We start from the raw sequence: 24,838 nt of genomic DNA on the forward strand, positions 1-24,838 counted from the left end.
CTATATAAAACATGTCCCATGTTGGGCAGACATGCTCATGGGAACCTACCACAAGGATTAGTACAGCCCGTCTGAATAAGATACATGGTAGTGCCCGATGAGCTCAGACCCCATCAGTGTTGACTCCTTTTCAAGTCGTGCTGGACCAATACACTGAATACATTTTTACTTCCTCTTCACTCTCATAGCTGAGCTGTGTCCTTCTTTTCCATTTCCAATCATTCCTGTTTCTTCACCACCCTTAAATGTCTGGCAGACATCACCAAACAGGGCCCCAAGCAGTTCAGTCAGAATCCCTCTGTCACCCCCTCTCTTAGCCTGTCGCACATGATTAGTATGGCCCACCCTCCATGAAGTGGAACTGGGTGAAGGGCACCAGCAGTTCTTGGGTTGTGAAGGGAGTGAGGGGCAGAGGCAGGGCTGGGGGTTTGTTGTGGGGGAGTGAGGGGCACCAGCAAGGCCAAGGGCCTTTGCGGCGGGGGGACGACTTTTATTTTAATCATGGATTTGGGGGGGTTATCATAATATTTGCAATTTTTTATCAGGGAAAACCAGGATCCCCACTCATCTGCATATAAATTTTTGGAGGATCCCAGGACTCATGACAAGACCACCCAGTTCCAGTCATGAGCGGGGGGCAAGTTAGCACACGGATCCTTTGTGGGAGGTGTCTGAAGTACACACACATACTGAGCAGTGCTGAGTTATGGGGTCACCATAGCTTGAAATGCTGTTAACTCTGCCAGGGCCCGAGCAATGATAAATCATGAGCCTTTTGGCTTTGGACTAATATCATGTGTATTTTATACTATATATAAGTAGGTATAAAATAGCTGCTTAAAAAGTGTGTTTATGGAGTGTGTGCGCTAAAACTTGCAGCGATTTCAGAAAAGGTAAAATGTCTCAGTTCTGGATAAACTAAGTTTATTGGCACCCCTAGTAATTTGCCTATATGCAAATTGCTGCAGCCATGTTTATTTCAAAATCAGTGATTTCAAATTTGCCCCTCACTTCCACATGCTTAGAGAGAGCAGGGTCTGACGGTATGGCTGAGAGGGGGGCGGGGAAGAAAGGGCTGGAGGGGGGAAAAGTTAGGGGGGCAGAAGGCAAAGGGACCACCTGATCCCCCTAGATTTATTTTCCCTTCTGTAGCAGTGGGAGGGGGACAAACTCAAAGCAAACCTTCAATAATCAGATGCTATACCAGGAAAAGTATAGGAAATATATCAATTTTCCATATACAGACTCTAATTATTGGGGGGCTGTCTTATACCCAGATCTTCTATTCGAGTAACTATGGTATATATTATAAACATAACCTAAGGGAGTGACCATGGATTTATGAGTAGTATGTTGGATTAGGAATCAGTGGACCTGGGTTCTTTTCCTGCCCCTACCATTGATTTGCTTTTTGAGTTGGGGTAAGTTGCTTTGTCCCTTTCTGCCTCTGTTTCCTTATCTTCATATTGGAATAAAAATGCTTACTTTTCGTGGTAAAGTACTTTGAGGGGAATAAAAACATAAATGCTAAGTACTGTAAAGCAAGAGTTGTTAAAATGGATCAAAGATGAATCAGGACCTTTTGGATGCTATCAAATTTTAAAGTTCCCTCTTAATTTCCAAACCTTATTTCTTTTTAAAGTTTTAAGTGTTGCATACCTAGCATAATCTTGTTTTTACAAATATGTTTCATTTCAGACCAATATAATAAGGGTTGCTCTGGTAGAGAGAAGTTATGACTCCTAAAATGTTCTTTTCAGTTTACAATAAACCCAAATCCTCACAGATTTCAGTTAGGATGACCTGTCACTTATTTGTTTTAAGCTCTATTTGCCTTGTAAATTAAGTTTTTTGCTCCAGAGATCTTAGTAGCAGAGTGCTTTTTCAGCTTTTATTGTATAGGAAACCTTCTGAAGCTTAGCCATGTTGGGATTTGCTCTCAATACATAGGTTTATGAAATGTCAATGTTTAGAAGAGTCAGGACAAATGAATGAGAAATCGATAAGCCTGCAATAATACGAGAATATTTTATTCTGAGATTTCAGTCAGTTCTACTTAAATTTTACATGTTTGTAAACTTTATGCCACCAAGAATGTGCATGTGGCCTTGATGCATCTTATAATTCCATCTAGCATACCTGTACTTTCAAAATAAGTGTGCCATTATCAGATTAGTACTTAGTCTTATTGTTGTATGACTAATCAGAATTATAGTGACAAATTCCTCATGGTTAGCGTAATCTCACTATCTGTCCTCGGGTTGGTGTAATTCCATGTTCGCTGAAATGTGGCTGTTAAATTCTGTTCATTGCCTTTTGCAATTATATTCTATTATGATTTTACTTCCATTCTTCAATACTATTATTTCCCTTAGGATTCGTTTGGACACCCTAATGATATGAGGATAGGGGAACTTCGCCCTTCAATTGCTGAGACTCCTTTGTACCAACCTAAACTTGTTCTTCTCGGTAAAGAAAAAAAAGGTACTGTCTTGATTTTTAAACTTCTACATGAAGGTTTGTGTAATAAATATAAGTGCAGTAGATAAGCTTGAAGTGTAATACATCATCCTCTGAGGCGTTAGATATCATCCTCTGATTTATAGCAGTTTTACAAGTATGTGTTCATGGATATGCATGGTATCAGATTTCCTGAAAGTCTAGTGTTGAAATGTCCTCGTGCCAGATAATGCTTGTTTTATTTCAGAATCAACAGATGAGTCTGAAGCAGATAAGATCCATTGTCTGAATAACAGCGTTTCCTCAGGCACTTACTCAGACTATTCGCCATCCCAGGCTTCCTCAGGGTCCTCTAATGCTCGTGTTAAAATGGGATCCTTGCAGTCAACAGCTAAAGAGACAGTGAATAATGCTTTGTGGAGTAACAGGTGTGTTTCTGTTTATTGGGTGTGATTTTTCTGTTGTCTTCCAGCTTGGGTAGTCATATGTACTTGGGCAAAAGTTGGTCATAGAGGTTGACAAAAGCCAGTTTATGTACAGGTGTAGATAACTGCATGGGGTAGAGGCAGTGCACCATCAGGACTTCTGTTTTCTAAATGTCTATAGTCATATGCCTTTTTCAGGTACATATAATAACAACCTACTAAAAGCGCGCAGAAATAGAAACAGAATACAAGCTTTTCAGATAAAAGGCACAGATTGGGAATGGCAACTGAGGCGTGTTTGGCACAGTTTAGAATTGACAGAATATAAATAAATTATATTTATGCACCCTCCGTGCTGAGTTTCTCCTGTACCTCTGCACAAAGAAATCATCCAGAATTGTTTTAATTTAAACTGTCTGTCAACAGCCCAAAGAAATTATTCTAGCATCAGGGGATTGTCAGGGCAGAGCAATACCTATTAATGTCCTGTTTTGCCCAGCCACGTCCCTGCACTAGCATCAGCAAAGAAAGTAGCATAAGAGTAGCTATTATCAGTTCTGTGCTGCCCGGTTAGGTCCAACATCTTGGAAAATTTCCCCAAACAAGATAAACTGGCTTGAGAGAATCATTGCACTGCCACAGAGACACAATTTGCCCCACTGCACCCAAAGTCCAGGACCACTGTGCATCAGTTTTTCAGCAATTTCATTCATTATTGCCCAATTTGTTGAGTCAATATATCCAGATCTTTACTGGCATGAGCATTTTATTGCCCAATTCTTTTATATGTGTTCATCCACATTTCTTCAAAATATGGTATTTTTTGCATACAACACACTTTTCCCACAGAAAACAGCTGCTGGGAATTATAGTGCTCATGACATATGGAATACAGTTTCTGTCAATTATGGGGCAAAAGTGAAAGTAAAATATGCATGCCCTCCATGGGAAGCAAAAGAGTGAGCAGGCTCTGCTCTCTAGTTGCTGCTATTCCATTACTTACAACCAGGAAAGATCCTTTTTTCTTTATTCTGCCTTTCAAAACAAGGAACATATTTTATTTTGGTGTGAGTTGTTAGCAAGAAAATATGGTAAGTTGGGTGGGTTTTTTTAAACAAAACCAAAAAACCCAACCCCTTTCAGGTTGCAATGCTTAGAACACTCAGACTTTGGGAAATTCAGATTTACAGTTACCTGTACTGCAACCTTATCTGGTGATGTAACCTTACATATTCAGCTATTACACTGAATAGGACTGGAAGTCTTGGGGGGGAAAAATATGATTGTGTAATATAAAAAAAATATGATTGTGATGTTGGAAAAACTTCTTTACAACTAGGGTGTCTGGACTATGGAACAAGCTCCCCCCAAATGTGGTGCAGTCATCTACCCTAGAGGTCTTCAAGAGAAGACTGGATGGTCACCTAGCTGGGGTCATCTGACTCCAGATGTCTTTCCAGCTCATGCAGGGGCTGGACCCAGTGATCCTTCGGGGTCCCTTCCAGCCCTATGATTCTATGATTCTTTTATAATTCTAATTAAAAAGAGCATCATGATACATGTAGACAAGGATTGTGAGGGGCGGGGGGAGCTCAGCTGAACGATCACTACCCAACTGGAAGTTGAAGAATTTCCAAGTGTCTGTGTAGAGATGGAATGACTGGGGTCAGAAGACTGGGTCTGAGTGTTAAAGCGAGCTCAGTTTGACTCTCCTCCCCCCTCACATGGTGAGAGCTACTCTGTGGTCCCAGTGCAATATGTGCTACAGCTGCTTTTGCAGCAGTATGGGTCTCACTGTAGCATTTTCATATTTTGTTAATATATGGGCAGGCTTCCAAAATGTTCCCAAGCCATCTATTAGACAGAGAGGAATTTGGGGTCAGCAGTTTCTATCTCAGCAAAAATGAATTTACATAGGCTAAAAAAGACAATTCTCTTTGCTAAATTTCAGAGGTCTGATGCAAATAAAAATATTCTGAGAGTTTTTCAAAAAAATCATATGAATCTTTAAAAATGGAAAATAGTAGATAACCTTAAATACAAGGATTTCAATTAGTCCCTTCTTACTAAAAATGCAAATTGCGTAATCTGCTCTGCTTGCATGCAAAGTATCTTGGCTGTAAGGACACACAAATGCAGAAAATGGTGTGTGAAACATGTTTGCAAAAATTCAAATGTGAAAAACTTACTCCTGCACTGATTTTAAAAACTGGAATTGTAGCAGTAGGAAATAGGCTTTCTAGACTTAAACAGACAGCAGTAATTTGTCCATGTCTACTCTACCTTGGACTTTTGATCTTTTGCTTGTTTCTAGAGTTATATTCCCTGTATTCCAATTCAAAAAAGCCTACAGATGTATTCACTGTGAAGCACTAGCATAATTTCTACACATCACCATATAAGCCTAAAACTGTATATCAGAGAATACTAAGATGATTTGTAAGCATAGCATTCTGCTAATTGCTCACACATTGAAAAGAGGCCATATGTTCTTCATTTCATTTTATTTTTATTTTTTGCAGACTTGCACAGTCGTTTCCACAGCCTCTTGAAACAAAGCCATTACTCAGCCAGCGAGAGTCTGCTCCAGCAGGAAACCTGCAGCAACGCAATGATCGGCGACCAATGAGTGACACATTCCCTGATAGCTGGAATGATGGTTCACATTATGACAACACAGGGTTTGTTGCAGAGGAGAGCACAATGGAAAATTCTGGCACTAACCCTCTCTTAAGCTCTAAATCTAGAAGCACATCTGCTCATGGACGCAGGCCTTTAATTAGACAGGACAGGATAGTTGGCATTCCCCTGGAACTTGAACAACCTACACTCAGAAACACACCTGACTCAGAAGTGCCTCCTCCCAATCCTTGGCAAAATTGGACCAGAACTCCTAGTCCTTTTGAAGACAGGACAGCTTTTCCTTCTAAATTGGAGAGCACCCCCACCACCAGCCCTTTGCCTGAAAGGAAAGATCACATTAAAGAATCTCCTGAAATAACTAGCACTTTTTCTCCAGGAATACCATGGGAATATCACGATTCAAATGCTAACAGAAGTCTTAGTAATGTCTTTTCACATATTCATTGTCGTCCAGAGCCTTCTAAAAGCATTATTTCAATCAGCAAGAGTACAGAGAGGCTTTCTCCAATGATGAGAGAATTAAAAACTAATAAATTTAAGAAGTCACAGAGTATTGATGAGATAGACATTGGTGCATATAAAGTTTATAATATACCATTAGAGAACTATGCATCCAGTAATGATGCTACCGGCATGCATGAAAGACCAGACAAAATGATAGGACAGGAACATGGTATGTCTAGTATGTCTCGTAGCCAGTCGGTACCAATGCTAGATGATGAGTTGCTGAATTATGGAAGTGTGAAGGTACAGCAGCAGCAAAAGCCTTCTGTGACAAAAAAAGTGTATCAGTTTGACCAAAGCTTCAATCCTCAAGGAGCCGTGGAAGTTAAAGCAGAAAAGAGGCTACCACCACCATTTCAACACAATCCTGAATATGTTCCCCAGCAAAGTAAAAACATTACCCAGGATTTGATTAGTCCGAGAGCTTATAGAGGATACCCCCCCATGGAGCACATGTTTTCATTCTCCCAGCCTTCAGTTAATGAGGAGGTTGTGAACGCTCAGTTCTCAAGCCAGGGGTCAAGGTCAGGATTTTTGAGAAGAGCAGATTCATTGGCAAGTTCCACTGAAATGTCAATGTTTAGAAGAGTCAGTGAACCTCATGAACTGCCTCAGAGTGATAGGTATAGCAGACCTCAGTATAGAGGAGCTATGGAACGCCAAAGCAGCATCTCAGTGTCTGAATCTCAGTTCCTCAAAAGGAATGGCAGGTATGAAGATGAACACCCTTCATATCAAGAAGTGAAAGCCCAGTCTGGAAGTTTTCCAGTTAAAAACCTTACCCAAAGGAGGCCATTGTCTGCAAGAAGCTACAGTACAGAGAGTTATGGTACATCCCAAACCAGGCCAGTTTCAGCTAGGCCTACAATGGCAGCTCTATTGGAAAAGATACCATCTGACTATAACTTGGGTAACTATGGTGACAAGCCGTCAGATAACAGTGATATAAAGACAAGGCCCACCCCTGTGAAGGGAAATGAGAGCTGTGCTAAAATGCCTGCTGACTGGAGACAACAGCTACTTAGACATATAGAAGCTAGAAGGTTAGACAGGGTATGTTTGGCATTTCTCTGCAATTAATGCCTTTAGTTTTGTGTGTTGATATTTCAAAGTATGTGCACGAACATTGGTTAATATCAGAATTTCCTATAATGAAATTCCATGTATTTGTGTTGGGGGAGGGGAGGGCGCTATGAAGGGTTTTTCTTGGCATATAGTTAGTGTCAATGGTTCTTGGATAGATGTATTAGAGAGGCTTTGTCTAAAAGCAGTTGATGTAAAACATCTGTTACTGTGCATATTCTTCAGTTAGCTATTGTTGTGGCACTGTCTGGAACACTAAAACCAAAACCTCTACCACAAGACAGCGTTAGCCATGATAAAGGGATCTGAAGGAAACAAGAAAGCCTTGGTGAGACAACAATGCAAGTTTAAACTCAACTCTTCTTATTTTCCAGAAAAGTAATTACAGTATTTAACTCGTTGGTTTTTTAAATATATGGGAAGAATTTTTAAACCATACCAGAAACTGGAGATAAGATGGACAGTGAATGATCTGGGTAGAGATACTGTCAGAATAAACCTAACAATTTAGGTATCTGGATCTGGTAGAAAGTAAATCATTTTTTAATTTCTGAATCCAGGTCACAAGAAAGGGTGCGTTTCTGGCATGTCCCAGAATGGTATCAGTAGCCAATGATTTCATATCCTAACTTAGTTTGTTGTTTTGTTACTTTAAATTTAGTGAGCCTATTTTATCCCACAACTGATCATATCCCATCAGTTATGCCAAGTTTAACTGAGATAAAAATTATACCTATTGTTACAAAAATACTTTAAAATGTAATTATTTAGGGTCTGTTATTAAATATATTGTCCAACTAGGTATTACAGTTCAGACCAGAACAAGCAAACTATAATAGTTCCAAGCAGAATAAGTCTTTCTCTACTATTTTAAATTAATTGTTTTTTTAAATGATGTCTGCCTTATTTTACATTCCCAGACTACCTGAAGCCAGCTTTAATCCCATCCTTTTAGGCACAGTTTGGGTGTGTTTACATATTCCTCAGGGTGGGAAGTGGGTGCTTTAATTAGAGCTGCTCTTAGGAGCCACTGTAATTAAAGTGCCTGCAGTATCTCATGCGTTCAGCATCCCACGCTTAAAAATGGTGCTGGGGGCACTTTAATTAAAACTCAATGAGCTTTAGTTAAAGTGCCCCTGCCGCCATCTTGAAGCATGGGGGTACTGAATGCATGTGACTCCAGGCTGCTGTAGTGTGCTAATTAGCATGTACCGGAGCAGGCATTGGGCATGTGTGTAGGTGTCCTTTATAACCAAATAATCATTCTCACTTTCAGTTGAAAGGACCCTTGAGAAAGGAAGTAAAAGTGCTCTGTGGCATGCGGTGGCCAGCATGCCACAGAGCACTGTTAAAGAAATGCCAGGCAAACCAAGAAATTTAAAATTGTTTTTTCTTCCCTTAAAACCTGTTTATTAACTCTTTAATCCAGTCCAGCTGCTAAACTATGCAAGCTGATTTTATTTTACTTAAGAATATAAATTATGAGTATTGTATAAGTTCCCTGTTCAGATTTGTAACTACAGGGGGTCCTGGTTCATGTTGTAGGTTTGTACTGTAGGAAAAAAAATTAAAAAGCACTTAGATTGCAGTATAAATGCCAGAACATTTGTGCACATCTCTACATCCTCCAAGACCCAGGGCTTTTCTCAGGTCAGGAGTGACTCTCAGCAAACGTTATACAGCCACTTGAGCAGTGATTCTCAATGTGGCACTGTTAGGTGTGCAAACATCTACACAAGATTCAGAAGTTAAACCCAGAGATTTCAAATAGGAATCCAGAGTGTCAAAAGCATTCTGACCTGCTGTGGCCTTTCTGAGTTTTTGCAACTGAAGAATTCCTCAATTATTTTTCTGTAGTTAAACACACTAGTAAAAACTAAGAGCTGGCATTTTCTCCAAAGTGCCTTGAGTCTAAAAATGTTGAGAGCCACTGCCCTAGATAAGTTGTCTAAAGGCTAACGCACAATCTTCCAGAGTCTCCTTATGGACCTTTCCCTTATATTATCTTGTTTCCAAACCCACAAATCTCCTCTGCTGGGGCTTGTAAGATGTAGAGCATAAGGCTATCTAGGGAATTCTTCTGAGTCCCCATAATGGTGCCTTTCAGTCCTTATATGCTGCTGGGACAGAAGGAGAATCTGATCCTGAAGTACTGCCCAGTTCTTTGTTCAGTTGAAAGAAACTAGGACCAGTTCTCACTAAAGTCTGACCATGTGAATAATGAGTAGTTAAATCTGAATGGAAACTTCTGCATCTGCCTACCTGCCTCATCTCCAAACCCAAGTTTTCTGGGCTGCTATGAAGTTTGATTTTCAGACTGAAGGTACATTATCTCCTTCCCAGAGAGGCTCAGGCATTGCAGAATCTTGGCTGCCAGACCGGGACTAGTGTATGGAGGTTTCCTTTGATATATGCCTCCCAGGCTGCCTCTTGTTCTTGAATTTGAAGGAATTTCATTATTTCTCAGCGTTTAGAGGACACACTTTTTTTTTCAATACTCCTAGTTCAGTTTCAAAAGGAAAGTTTTAGCTTTAAAGTAGCGCAGATATTTGAAAAGCACGGCAGGTGGGATGGAGGAGGGAAGCGGGACTTGCTAGCTTACACGTCAAAGAGTATCTGCTTTAAAAATAAAATCAGTTTTTTTTTTAAAGATTATATTATGTTTCTCTTCTTCCTTTATTTCTTACTCTAACTAATATAAAAGTAGCTGTATTAGGAGAGAGAGCCATATAAATAGGATAATTTTGTAATTACAAGTCACATTTGTGCTCATTTACAGAAGTATAATTTTGGGCAGATTTTGGTTCCCAGTTGTAATGTAATCATCATGATTAATTGAGGTTTTAAGTATGGACATAATACCACAAATAAAAAAGCCCTTACCGCTGAAAACAGCTTTTAACAAGAAATGGTCAGGAATGGATTTTTTATCCTGTGAAAAAGATGGCAAGGTTTGAGAAATCCTGAATTGGGTGAAAAGCCAAGTTCCAATTTTTATTCACAACACAAAATTCTGAATAATTCTCATTTCATTAAATGTTTTGCTTTGATGTTGACCCTTTATTGTTATATACAAAAAAATCAAAAGTAATTTTAAAACAAAAATTAAAAACATTTAAAAGTATTTTTTCCAATTTTCTACAACAAATGTTTATTATCAGCATTATAATTTCCTAAAATCATTGGTTCTGTTGAAACGGAATTTTTCAGTGAAAAATTTGCAACAAAAGTCTTCAGCTCGGCTCTACTTTTGACGAACATTGATCAAAACTATATGAAATATTTAAACGGTCCTGATTTTGCAAACGTTTTAAAATACAGGTTTGGCATGGGAGTGCCTTTCAGACGTTTTCATGTGTGACTACTAATGTGCACTGTTCATAGAAACTCTGAGCAGTTTAATTTTTTATATTTCAGGAATCTTTACCAATAATGGAATCCACTAATAGTTTAGTTTCAAATGATGTGGATATGCTGCTGAAACCTACCATTTCAGTAGTGCTTGGAAAAGATTAAGATGTTTTGGATACTCCTGACAGTAGCATATCTTGAGCATAACATCCCTTAAAAATAAAATCACAAGTAAATAGCAAAAGTGTGTTCTAGCCCTTGTTGATATTTTGGGGAAAAGTAGGTTTATATTTTTGAAATGGTTCCATTGGGTCCACGTACACAATTCTTTATCAAAGTGATTATTATTGTTATGGCTACTGAATTGTAGAAAAAGAATGTTTGCTTTCCATACAAACTATAGCACAGAATCTCTGTTATAATGGTTTCTATACAGCCAGAAATCCACTTAATAATATCCAAAGTGGCTTTGAAAAACTGCCTTGATCTGACGCATAAATTGTCTGTATTTTACAACAATGTAGGTATATTTTAATAGCTCTGAAGTCAAGAAATTGCTATTCAGTTTTTTAAAAAATCATCCATGTTAAAAATAACATTAAGGATCAAATGGGCAAACAGTTTAGCTTTAATACCAGAACTTCTTCCTCGTTTCAGTTTCTGTACTTGTGGTATATGAATTACTCCTTTTCTTTTCCTTTCTTTCTTTTTTCTTTTTTTTTTTTTCTTTGAGAACACACCATAACCAATCAAAATAGAGCAGGTTAAAGGTAGAATTTCAGGGTGAACTTTATATTTTCTTGAATTTTCTGGATTAAGACATGTCTTTGTAATTATATTTATGTTTGTTTAAAACATATGTAAGGCCTACTGTGAAGATTCAGATTGATAAAATTAGTCTCATACTGATTTCTGCAATTGCAAGCAATCGAGTCTATAATCTGTTCACAAAATACAGTAAGAAACAGCCCAAGACATAGGTCTGACTGATGAAAATCTTCAGACTGAGCTAATACAGGAAACAGCCAGGATTGAATCCGACCAGGTGATCCTGTTGTGTATAACTTTGGTCCAGGTAGTCCATGTAGAGCACAGATCCATTTGCTATGTGTCTGGGCTACCTTTAGTCTTCTCCTCCACAGAGACCTGCCAGAGGCTCAACTGCACTGCAAACAGGATGATGCAGAGTCCTCTGGTATGGCTTTTCCCCTGCTATTACTGGTAATTCCCTTGCATATCAGTTACTGATTGTGGGCCACCTGTGGATGTACAAGGCTTACCAGGCTTTGGCTCCACATACCTTCCAAGGGCGGTGGTGCTGGCCCCTACCCTGGGGATCTTTAAGAAGAGGCTGGATACTTACCTGGCTAGACTCATTTGAGTCCCGTTTTTGTTTTTAGGGTGAGTTTTTTTTGGGTTGTTCTCCCGCCCTGGCGGGGGGTCGGGCTAGAAGATCTATCCCTTCCGACCCTGAAACTATGAAACTATGAAATACCAAAAAAAAAAAAAAGAGAAAAAGATATTTGTACTGTACTAGATATCAGTTTTCAAGCTATAGGTCTAAAATGTTTGCTGTCAAGTGTTGTAGTCTTTTTTTATGGTATTCGTTTTATGTATAATTAGCACTGTATTTGCTTCTGTCCAGCCAAGTGCATGCATCTAAAAGCTGTTTATTTCTTGGTATTGTTTGTCTGCGTAAATGAAAATGTTGTGAAATTAACCATATATATGTGATATTTAACTCAATTAGCATGTGTGTTCATACCCTGTCACGTGGTTGTTTCCTCTACTCAGACCGCTGCTTACAAACACAACACTGTTAACCTTGGCATGCTGCACTCTGGAGGTTTGTCAGCAATGCATGCAGGCAGAAGCATGACTTTAAACTTGCAGACTAAATCTAAATTTGAAAACCAAATGCATCAAGAGCTACCTCTACCGAAAGTAAGTATGGGATAGCCAGCATAAAATAGCATCACAGAAAAATAATTAATAATCCTCTTTGCTCTTTCCTGTTTTATCTTCTGTGTATTATTCATGCTTTTTCCCTCTAAGCAATCCAAAAAGCAAATATGCTAATAACATATTTAATAACATTGCTTTTTGGATTAATTAGCTCACCTGGCTGTCATTGCTGCTTTCTGCTCTTGTGTTGCAGACTGATGTGATCATTATGTTATCCTGATGATACATTTGGGTTATAAAACTGGGAAACATATTTCATGTTGTAGATCAGGAAGGAGCTGGTCCATGCAGCTGTATGACCCAGCCTGTGGGTCCTTGGACCAACCCTATTCGTTGACCCCAGCACTGGGCTCACTGCACATAGCACGGGTCAGTCTGGAGTGTGTGCTTCCTGTAGCACCCACACTGGACCAGTTCTGCACGCTGGCTCTGGGCCAGTCCAGATCAGACTGTACCAGAACCAACACTCGGGATTGGTTCAGCCGGGTGCTGCATATAGCCCTTGCCCAAGACTGACCCCCTGTGGTGCGTGCAGCACTGGGTTCAGCCTGCGTGCTACATGGCATGCAATCCCCAGAGGAATGCTGGCACATGCTGCATGTGCCTCACAGGCTGGACTCAGTGCTTCAAGCACTGCACACAACATGGGTCAATCCTGATCTGGCCCGCAGACCAGCCCAGCAACCCACATCTGGCCCACAGAGCCAGATAAATTTGACTCTCATGGTATAGATGATTAATCATAGGAAAGGTGCGGTAGGAATGTTTAAGACCTGCATTTGGAGGAGTCAGGGTTTTCCAGGCTTGGACTGTAATCTGATATGCTTTAATCACTGATAAACTTTGGGCACATACTGGCTACAATTACAATCCTTTTACATTTGATTTTTAGTAATAATTATTTAAAGAATTAAAATACTGTTCTTAAACTATATATGTGTGAAATGTTTATGTATGTGTAAGTACATGCACATGCATACACATATAAACACTTATTAATGTATGTGTCATATACAAAAGTGCATGTCAGAGTGTGGCACGATCCATTAAAATCTTGCAGGACATATTAATAGCATGATTGAGAAAGTTCTTAATTTTTAAGGCGTGTGAATAGTTTGAAGTCAAAATGTGAATCGGTTTTGATATGTAATTCAAAACAGTCTTGTCATTTTTGCATTTGTATATGACATCAGTGGAACTATTCACATGCTTTAAATTACACATGTGTTTTTATATCTTGAGAAATTAAAGCCAACCAGTCTGATCTAGCTTTAGTAAATATAGTATAGTCCATCCCCTAGCAAACAAACCTAGTGTCATTTTAACAGTAAAAATGCAGGCATCACTTTAACACGTTTTCCCTTCCAAATGATGTTAGGCTAGAAATAGGTGTAGCCAAATGTAGCTGGAATGCATCTCAGCACAGTTGATCTGTCTCACTGGGTGAAACACACTGTCCATTGTTCTGCCTGTTGATCTTATGGGACAACAGGTGACGTTTACCCTGCTTACAGAGACAGGCCCTGGGACTGCACCAGTGCGAGTTGGTCATTCTGTGGTCCCAGGGCTGGGACCACCAGTCTGCTTGATTGGCAATCTCATCCCTGGGACCACACAAGAGTATTAATGGGCACTGGGGAATCCCAATCACAATGATTTAGGCAGGCACTTCCAGGGCTTCAGGAGCCTGATCCTGCTTTAGATTTTAATTCCCATTCCTGGGGTATACAGGATGCCCTAGGAGTGCGTGCCCAGGGTGTCTGGGGAGCATGGGAAGCTCTGGACTGGCTGCGCCCTCCCACCATAGACCTAATAAATGTCTACTGCAATAAAGTGGCACAAATTGATCCTACCTCTGTTGTGGCCACACATTTAGGGCATTTGTGGTGTGACAAAGGTTATAGATGTCTGTCTGCTTGGCCTACATCCATCTTCACCCTGTTCCATATGCATCCTGCACTCTTCTTTTTCAAAGTTCTGCAAGCCTTCACGTTTGTGTTTTTGCTTTTCCAGGGTAGCTAAATTACTGACAGCCACACTGGTGTCTTAAATATTGATATATACATGTTCAGGATAAAAAAGCTTTCCAGCATTAGACATTACATTTTCTTTTTAAGAATGTGATTTATTAATTTTTGTTCCAGGTCTTTGCCAGGAATATTTTTGTCATGTGAATTCTAAAAAGTGTTACTGTTTGTGCAAGTGTATCTCTGAATAAGATATTGTATATGTCATACATTTCAAGAATTTTAAGTCACATGGTATGTTTGACTTTGATATCGACAGAAACAAGCAATTGCATGCTGGTGATATCTGGCACTGGGTATTCAGTCATAAGTCCAAAAAAGGAATCTCAAACTATTACTTTAATTTTGACCCCCAATACATGCTACACTTAAGATGCGATTAACTAGCTAATCACATCTGACGTAGTGACCTGCCCATGCATTGAGTCACGTCATGGCATGATATAATGAGGAATAAGCCACAAAGTTATTACCCATATTTTGTGTAATAACTTTGTGGCTGGTTCCTATCATGCCCTTAATTGAATGTGTGGCTAGTGCCCAACCTCTGGAGCATATGGACACATTTCAAGACTCCTGTATGCTGCAGAGTCTGGGAGGTCCCCTCAGCTGATCTGGTTAGAATTCAGGTCAGTTGACAGGGCTCCCCCCGAAGGAGTGCATGGTGTGCTACTGTAGCTGGTAGCCAAGCTTGCTACTTGCTGGTGCAGGAGGAGTTTAGGATTAGGCTCCTCCCCCCACACCAGCAATATGGCATGATGGTATATGATGAGGAATTCAACAGTCATGCCTCCTGCTATGCACTTGTAGCATGGCAGAAAGTGTAATTGTTGGGGTCTCATGGCAGATGCCATTGCACCCTTACTTTAACATCTGTCAGGGGCCTAATTTTGCTTCTGCCTCCATGTTCTCACAGAGTGCTAAATGCCAGTATAAAATCTCATTAGAATTTCATAGATTTCTCGAGTTGCTATTTCTTCCCTTGTTCTAGGAAGTGTTGGAAGGTTTTGCATTTCTACCAGATGCATTTGTTGCAGATGTATGTAAATTTTGAGCTTAAGTACAAAACTACAGGTTGTCTTGAGGTACTTTTGAGATCATTGAAAGGTGTCTCCTAGGGCTTGTCTACAAGAGTATCGTGGAATCAAAAAAAATTATTCAGCTTTTATTAGAAAATAAGTATTAAATAAGTAGAACATCAATAAGAAATAAATGGGTATTTTGGAGTTCTCATAATTGCTGTGCATACCACATAGAGGTTAAGATTGCTTCAAGGTATCCATATTTCTTTTCTGGAAACAGAACAGCTATGGGTGGACCATGTAGTAAAGCATGTAGATTTAATAAATTTGGCAGGTTTTGTTTTGTCGGTAACTTAGTCAAGAATTTTTTCTCGCTGTTATACTTCTTAAAATGAACTTATTTCATTTTGTAGACATCTCCCGATTGAGGTAGATTAAAACAAAAACACCACATATGTAAATATCCACAATATTTTATTTGATTCTTCTTAATTTTCCATTTTCCATTTGACTACATACCTGGAGTGACACACACACTTTTCAGGAAGAGCAGACGCATTCTAACTTTAAACAGTACTGTGCTTAAGTTACTAGACTTCAAAGATTGCCTGGTGCAATCTTTGTTTAGTACAAATAAGGACAGAAGCACACAGAAGCAAAATTATTCCTCCTATATGGAGATGAAGCAGATTGCTTGTCCTTGAAAGCACATTCAGTGTCAGGAATAACCTGACACCTAATATTATTAACTAAGTGGGAACAGCTTGACAAATTTAGGATCTCTAGAAATGGGGGTTTTGAAACAGGAAAAGGTACCAGGACCCCAGTCCTTTACACACAAGCATAGCCATACAAGGAGGGAAGCTTGTTTTCTCCAAAAATCGCCATACCCTACACTTACTACAGCAGTCTAACAACATTGAGCATTTTTACATGTGCTTCGGGGGTGGGGGAGAGCGCTTTAATTAGAGCGGCTCTGAGGACAGCTCTAACTAAAGTGCCTGAAGCATCTCCTGTACCATGCACTTCAAAATGACAGTGGGAGCCCTTTAAAACTCATCAAATGAGCTTTAGTTAAAGCACCCTGCTGCTATTTTGAAGCTTGGGGACATTGATACATGAGATGCGAAGGCTGACTGGAGATTAATCAAGTCTGCTCCAGTATGCTGAAATTACAGCACGTTGGAGCAGCCACAGGCATGCATTGACTTGAATGGGATACTGATCTCCACTGATGAAAGAGCATGCTGGATATGATTTTTCCAAGCCATGATGCCTTCAGGTAACACCAGTTGGATGGTTCACCTTATTTATTCCCTGTAGCATGACTCAGATAAGTCATAACTGAAGTCTAATAGTCTAGTGGTAGCTCAGGGAATCCAAGAAAGCAATTAGAGATGTGGGTATCTTATTAAATGTAGTCTATTCCATCAATAAAAATTTGAACTGCTGGTTCTCATTTTTTATCCAGATTTACTAGGTGTATAACTTTTATTCATGTGCAGTTATCCAACCTCTGCCAAATGAATAACTTTACAAGCAGCCTAATTCATTTTATTGAAGAAAATGAAAAGAACAATCATCATAGATTTTTCCTCTTTTATATATAAAACAGTAAGGGGCCTCTGCATTTTTTTCTGCAGCCTTAAATCACTTCTACAATTATAGTCTCTCTCTTATAAAAATGGCACAGCATTCTCTTGAGTGACAAAAGGCATGTCTTTTAGAAGAATGCCTTCAATCCCTAGCATTTACATCAGAATTCTTTTTAACAATGTATGGATTAACTGCAATGTGAGAAGTATGTATTACGGTCCCTCTATAGAAGCAATCAAAACCCCCAGATATTATGTTACTCTGGAAGAAAAAAGGATTTCACAGGAAGCTACATCAGCCATCCACATGCTCTTGTATAATGCACACATTTTTGAATGACAGCCCTAGAGATTTCAGTCTGAAGGACTGGCAGAGATTAGTTGCATCACAGGGATGATGCACTTGGTTTTCTCTGAGTGTTTGTTTGTGTTAATTTTCAGAACAAAGATCATGTTGTGGCAAATTTTCATTTCCAGTGTTCTTCACTGGAATTATTTCACAAGGCGCACCTTTCACTTCCTTTGTTATTCCAAGTGAACGGTAATTATGAAGGAAACTAAGAAACTTAGTAGGGAATACTGATAGTATTCAAATACCTAAATATACACATACCAAAAAAATAATGGCCTAGGTTCTCAGCAGCAGGCTAAGGAACACTCAGTGTTGCTTGGCAGTGAACTAAAAAGCCATGCTTACATTCTCCTGATCTTGAGAAACCCAGATTTAAGAGAGTCACAGCCATGTACCCATCTTCCCAGCTATGAATCCAGGCTAGCAGAAGTTACGGTAGCGGGGTGGCACCTGCAGATCCTCCATATTGTAGAAATTCTCCTATGGTTGAATCTGCCAGCTTTAGGATAGAACTGTGCTATGGGGCTGTACGAACTACACAACCACACTAGAAAATTGGACCAATATTTACGAGCAATTGATTTTTCAAATGAAAGCTAAATTTTTGCCTTTTTAATAAAATATAAAGAAAACTTGAAGGAGTCAGAGTGTTTTTGAGCAGAAGGGATATTTAGCTTTTGAGGGGGGTTTTCCCCTTAAAACACCAGGATTTTTTTTCTTCATTCTGATGGGAGGACTCCTTGGAGAACCAGAGAACTGGAGTAAGAGCTTTCTCAGATTGCAGTTAGAAATGGGTTGCATTGCTTCTTTAATAAAGAGGGATTTTTTTTCCTCAGGTACTTGTGAGAAATTTGATTTAAATCAGTATTTTAAAAAACCCAAGAGATTGAAATAGTCTGGGTAAAAGTTTTGTCTTAATTGTCTAATGTGCAGTCTCTTTCAGTCACCTGAAGGTTTTCATCATAAAAAACATGGTAGGCCGGGCTGGATCTTTCTAATAGAAGAAGTATTTATATTTAAACTAAAGAAACAATTTTACAAATCACAAACCAGACATGACACATTCCCTTCTGGGTCAACATTAATTGAAACTAAATAAACAGTTAATGCTAAGAAATGTCAGTAATGCTGCTATGAGGCATTTTGAAAGGATTACAACAAGAACCTACATGAATAAAAAAATATTAATTCTAACTTTAAAAATGTATATTGAGAAAAAATGGAAAATTTAGTCAGATTGAAGTACAAGACACTAAGCGTACCATTTTGCTGAAAAAAAAAGATGTAAAATCACTAGCAAAAGTGATCAATAAGCCTGGAAAATTAAAAAAGAGGAAGTATGACTCCTGTTCAGGAATACATTTAAACATCGACTTAAATTCATTTCTGTCAGCAATGTATGAACATATGTGCCTAATTTTAAACATGTACTTGAATCCTATTGATTTCACCAAAACTTGGATATATGCTTAAGTGCTTTTTTTAAGTTGGGGGTGTAAGAGGTAGTACACAGCACCCAGTGTAATGCAGAGGGTAATTCAGAGTGGAATGGCTGTAACTTGAATATTGTCAATATTCAGTAGAACCTTTGAAAGAATGTATTCCAAGCTTTTCATTTCTTAGTGATGTTACTTACCATGGGAAGGTATTTTAGTTTATATTTTTCAGTGCTTTATTTTAACTTAAAATTTGTGGTAGATATTTATAGAGTTGCAGTTTTACAACAAATACTTTGTTTAACATATTAGCTTGGACCAATATTTACTTTTCAGTGAATTAAGCTTTTGTTCAATTAATTTTCTCACTTTTCTTATTATTGCCAAGATTCTCAATGAGCATCCAAGTATCTACCACTTGCAATAAGGTCAATAGACAGCAGTGCTACCAACACTACAGCAGTCACATAGTTCTAGTGCATAATAAATACAGGGATAAAAGCTAAAATGATTTCCATTCTAATTGACATGTTTTGCAATTGAATGGTGTTGATTTTTTGAATAATTATTAAATGGTGATTTGCACAGCAGTCTCACAAGGCACTAAAGAATACCCTACCATTTTCACAATAGACCCCATCGCAGCAAAGCAACATCCTAGACAATGGACAAGAAGATATTTCTGCTAGTAGCCAATGGAATCCGTACCCACTTGGAAGACGGGATGTGCCACCAGAAACTATCACTAAAAAAGTAAGCAACATCAACATGACTCCGTAAAAGTGGACTCTGGTATACTAACAGTTTTTTCCTTCCCTAGTGAAAATAATTGGTTTCAATAGGAACAGGATTGGGTACAGTATATTTGTAGGCTTAAAATTAGGCTTTAAATGATTTGGAAATCAATAATCCGTTCAAATTAAGGTGCATATTTTCAGGCCCAATTGCAGTTGCTTTTTTGGGGAGAGGGGGTTGAGCTCTTTGCACATTATATATCTGCACATTAATTATATCTGCAAAAATCAATGCAATGTTTTGAATGAGTAGCCATACACAGATCTCTCACATACGCAAAACATTGATACACCTATTTTTTCAGGTACAATAATTTAACATAAGAATTACTATGTAGAAATAGAAACTAGCTCAATGCCAGCTGAAAATTTGACCATTGACGATAAACTACTCAGATTTAATAAGTTTTCATAAAACATAAGAACAAAGTATAATATTTTAAAATAAATTTTAAAAGATGCAGCAGTAATAAATTGTTCAGTATTAAATTGTTAAACTGGCTCTGTTCATTTGATAGTCAAAGAAGTCACATCAGTGGAAGTGAGTAAAACTGTGTTGAGTGAGTTAAGGCCAAAAGACAGAATGAACTTGTTGACCAGTTGCATGGTAATTTTACCATGCAATGGATTGTGCTGAAAATGCTATTAACATGATAATTACACTGTAAGTACATACTAAATATACAGTTGTTTCCATCTTCTTAGCTATGCAGAGTAGGTTAAAACCCACTTATTTTGGATGTAAATGTGATAATTTATTCAATGAGTAATCTGTATAATAACAGCTGGAGAAGACCATATTTAGTCTGGAGAGGAGGAGGTTGAGGGGGGGATTTGATAACAATCTTCAAATACCTAAAGGGCAGTTAGAAATAGGATGGAGATGGGCTTTTCTCTGTGGCTGTAAGGGACAGATGCAATGGCCTCAAACTGCACCAGAGGAAATTTAGATTAGAAATTAGGAAAAAGATTTTAAACTACAAGGATAGCCAAGGATTGGAACAGCATGCCTAGAGAATTTGTGGACTCCATCCCTGGGCATTTTAAAGAGCAGATTAGACAGATACTTGGCTGGGATAGTTTAGTCAGGAAGGATCCTGCCTTGAGCAGGGTGCTTGACTAGATGGCAAGATGCCTTACTTCCTTATGATCCTAATATTTCCTAATAACCTAATATTTCCCTGAAAGGATGGCTGCTTTTCTCCTTTTAACTTGGAATGGTGTTCTAACATGGTATAGCAAAGTGGTGACTTCTGTATGGCATGGTGGGAGGAGCACGTGGTGCAGCGTGGTACAGACAGAGGGGACAAGCCTGTGGTGCAGTGTGTGGCCTGTGGGCATGCAGCGCCACATGATGCATCCACTCAGAAGTTGGACAGCCCTGTGCAAGACCATTCAGCAGATTTCTGCCTCTGAGGCAGGCAACGCAAGTGCTCTGAAGTCCTGTGCAGGATGTCTTCGGACCACATTTGGGACATAACTTGAAACAGATACAGTGCTGCTCATTTTCAAACACAGGTTCTGATCAGCTGGCAGCTGTTTAGTGGCATAATTTAATCTGGTGAGGATCTGGTTACTTATCATTAAACCAGGCAACCAGTAGATCTGAGGTCCCTTTCTGGCTTTATTGTTCTAATGTGATCTTATACAAATCACTTAAATTCTCTTTGAGTCTCAGTTTTCCAAGCTGTACAAGGAAATGTTAGTAATACCTACCTCACAACAATGTTGTGAAAATGAGTTAATCTATTTCTATAAAGAGTTTTCATATCCTCAGATGGAAGGGTTTTTTTCTTCCCCTTTATTTTTTTCAATAACTGCCATGTGATAGTTAGAAATTGAAGCATTCAAAATCCTCTTCTCTTTCTCAGTTGTTATAGTATCACTTTGAAACTGTATCTCTCTCTCAATAAAATATGGAATTGTTGATATTTAAAGTCAACGGGATTTGGTATAGACCATTCACGAAAAAAGTAGTGAAAATAGAAAGAAGATGCAGTATTCAATTCTTAACGGTCCCTGTTAATGCCACACAGGTGGTATTAGCAAGATGAATGGGTCCAGCTGTATCTATTTTAATGATGTGTTACGGTGAGGTATGTAGAAAATACATTGGGATGTATTTTTGGCTCTGATAATGAGCATATTAGCTGTCAGAACTGTTAAAGAGATGATTAGCTAATGAATGGGAGATATTTTATTTTTGTGATGACAACTTCTCCTTAAAAAAGTGTCCATCATATGTTTTTACAAATGATGACTTTTCAATCAGTTATCATTCATAGATATTTTTCCCTTTTGGCCACTATAGACATAGTTTTAGTGTATTTACTTCTACTAGTTCTTTGCTTTAGACCTAAGGACTACAAGGGATTGTGCCATTGTTCAATATTAATATCTTCAGATGACACAGTCCTGTAGGCCAGCCTGATATGGCCAAAGAAACTGAACAGCTTCTTTATATGTATGGATTAGGAACATCTAACAAACCTAGCATAAATTGTTGAGTTTGTGCTCTGAAGATGGCCAGTAAGAGAGCATTGTGATGTTTCATGGTGGTAGTAATAGCTTAGTATCCCTTGAAATGTTCATTTTACTCTTTACTTTATGGCTAAGTTGCATGCAATTATTAATAAGAAACATTAGTTCAATCTTGTTAGGAAATGTATAAATTTATTTTCAATTAATTTATTTTTAAATATGTGACTCAAGTATGAATGTAATTTATATGAATGAACAGAAATGTATATTGAAAAGTAAGCAAGTGTGCAACTTTACCATGTCAAGAATAGAGTAATGTACAAGCAAACCACATCTGTTAGGTCAGTCTAACTGAAAATATGAAAGACATCAAGGACTAAATAATTTAATCAGTGGCTCATCCCCTCTCTGATAGATATCAAAATGCTAAAGCAACATAAATTAAGTTCTCCCCATATTTTTTGAAATAATCAAATTACTAAATTATATGCTACTATGATTCTTACCTGTTGCTAAATGTACGGTCATGGTCTTTCTTGGGACAATTCCTTGACCATAGCTAATCCACTAGGCTTTTGTCAGCCTACGATATAAATAAAAAGAGGGTTTTGCTACATAATTCTCACATAGTGAAACTCTATGGCCAATATTTATATTTGTGGAAAATTGTATACATTTCACCAGAATGAAGAACTTAATACTCAGCATTTTTATAATGTGCTTCAAAGACTAATCCATCTTATTTAATTGTTATATGTTTTTACTTCAAGAGATTTCTGAACAGAAACATATAACGTGACAAAAGGAACAAAATATTTTCCTTTCATGAAACACATGTTATTCATTTGATCTCCCTTTACAAATCCTTGCTGTTTTTAATCATGGTTGTTTCCAACTGTAGTCAAAAGGCAAACCTCTGACATTTGATTTAAGAGGTTTGCTTTTACTTGACTGTGTAAGTTGTAATAATTGCTTCTTTTCAGCTTCCTGAATTTCTGGCCTAACGGGTTACGTTACCCACAGGCAGGTAGCCATATCCAGACTTTGATGGGATCACAAAGTCTACAGCATCGGAGCCGAGAGCAGCAGTATGAGGGAAACATGAATAAAGTGACTATTCAGCAGTTTCAGCCACCACTGCCTATTCAAATCCCTTCTTCACAGAGCTCTCGGGCACCTCAGGCAGGACGGTGCTTAATCCAAACCAAGGGGCAAAGAAGTACAGATGGTTATCAGGAACAGGTGAGAAAATGTGTATGTAGAGTCATATGCTGATACACAATTTATTTGGCTTGTTTCCCAATTACACACTAGCTAAAGGCAGAAGGCAAGGCAGGATGGCACCAAAGGACACCTATACACATGATGGACCTCTGCTCCAACGTGTGCTGGAGTGTGCTAATTAGCATGCTCCAGCAGCCTCTGTGTCACTCAGCATCCCTGCGTTTCAAAATGGCAGTGGGGGCACTTTAACTAGAGCTCAAATGTCCGCTTTCCGCCTGGATACTTCTACTGTTTGGTAGTAGCCTATTTTACAAATGTACAATTGAGTACACATGACATTGCTGGTGCTGTAATTAGAGTGGCTCTGACAGCCACCCTAATTAAAGTGCTCAGAGTGTTTTGTATATCAAGCACATGTATAGACATCCTTCAACTCTAACTGGGTCAGAGAGGCATGAGCTTTTGTAGGCAACAACCTACTTTGTCAGATACTATATAGCAGCTGAATAAAAAGGTGATTGGGAGCTGATTCTCATTCTGTGTAAGGGCTATTGGTTTCCAGGAGACCTGATTAGTCTCTTCTGCCTATATGCTAATGCATGGACATATGGATTCTGTATACCAGTGAGTCTGTTGAACAGTAAACAATGTTTAATCTGGTATTACAAGGAAGGAATAAAACTTTGGATTCAGTTATGTTTAGAGGTGCACCAATACATCAGTCCCATATTGTATCGGCACCAATATAAGGACAATTGACATTATTGGCAGTCAGCTTTTTTTGGCTGGTGTGGCTGATACTGTCACTGATAAATGCCCTGTGCATGCGTCACAGTGCAGCATGGGGGCGGCCAGGAGTACAGCCCAGCAGCTTGGAGAACAGTGTCTGGCTGGTAAATATGTTGTGGGGGAAGGAAAGGAATGTGGGGAGGGGGGCAGCTCGAGGCCTCTGCAGTGAGGGAGGGAGGGAGGGACTGGGCCTGGGGCAGGGGCAGGGGCAGGTGCTGCATAGCCCAGGTGGGGCAGGGCATGGGATGGAGTGCTACTACCAAGTAGTGTTAGTACCCTGGCAGAAAGTGGACATTTCAGGAAGTGGATACATATTTTTGAAGCATTCTGGGGATAAATAAAAAGAGTGAAATTGATTAAAGCCCTTGAGACATTTCCAGGAGTGCCTGAAGATGTTGCTCAGCAGCATGATCAATAGTCCAATCTATGTCCATTCAATTTTCTAGTATTTGTATGTGTAACCTCCGTAGAAAAGAAGAAATTTTCTGTAGGACACAAAGATATCTGCATTAAAATCTATTTTTAGTAATGTATACATATAACTAGGGGTGCACTGACTGAGACTTTTTGGGCTGATACAGATGGCCGATTTTTAATGACCCATAGCGGCTGATACTGATCCAATTGCCAATATGCAGCCTGGCAGCCTGGAGCTGAGTGTCTGGCTGGAAAGTCTGTTGTGGGGGA

The 24,838-nt window shown here is 38.9% G+C and overlaps 1 protein-coding gene across 1 annotated transcript in view; it reads left to right on the plus strand.

Annotated features, from left to right (window-relative positions):
• Positions 1–24,838, plus strand: part of LRRC7 (leucine rich repeat containing 7) — a gene marked incomplete at its 5' end in the record, with an annotated part of 77,663 nt that overhangs the window by 25,507 nt on the left and 27,318 nt on the right. Inside the window, 6 exons of the mRNA XM_006038862.3 lie at positions 2,376–2,484; positions 2,708–2,888; positions 5,408–7,085; positions 12,261–12,410; positions 19,497–19,616; positions 23,162–23,380. Coding sequence (XP_006038924.3) covers positions 2,376–2,484; positions 2,708–2,888; positions 5,408–7,085; positions 12,261–12,410; positions 19,497–19,616; positions 23,162–23,380 — 2,457 coding nt within the window. The remainder of the gene's footprint in view (positions 1–2,375; positions 2,485–2,707; positions 2,889–5,407; positions 7,086–12,260; positions 12,411–19,496; positions 19,617–23,161; positions 23,381–24,838) is intronic.

Source organism: Alligator sinensis, unplaced genomic scaffold (genome assembly GCF_000455745.1).
Source record: "Alligator sinensis unplaced genomic scaffold, ASM45574v1 scaffold1823_1, whole genome shotgun sequence".
Classification (NCBI taxonomy): Eukaryota; Metazoa; Chordata; order Crocodylia; family Alligatoridae; genus Alligator; species Alligator sinensis.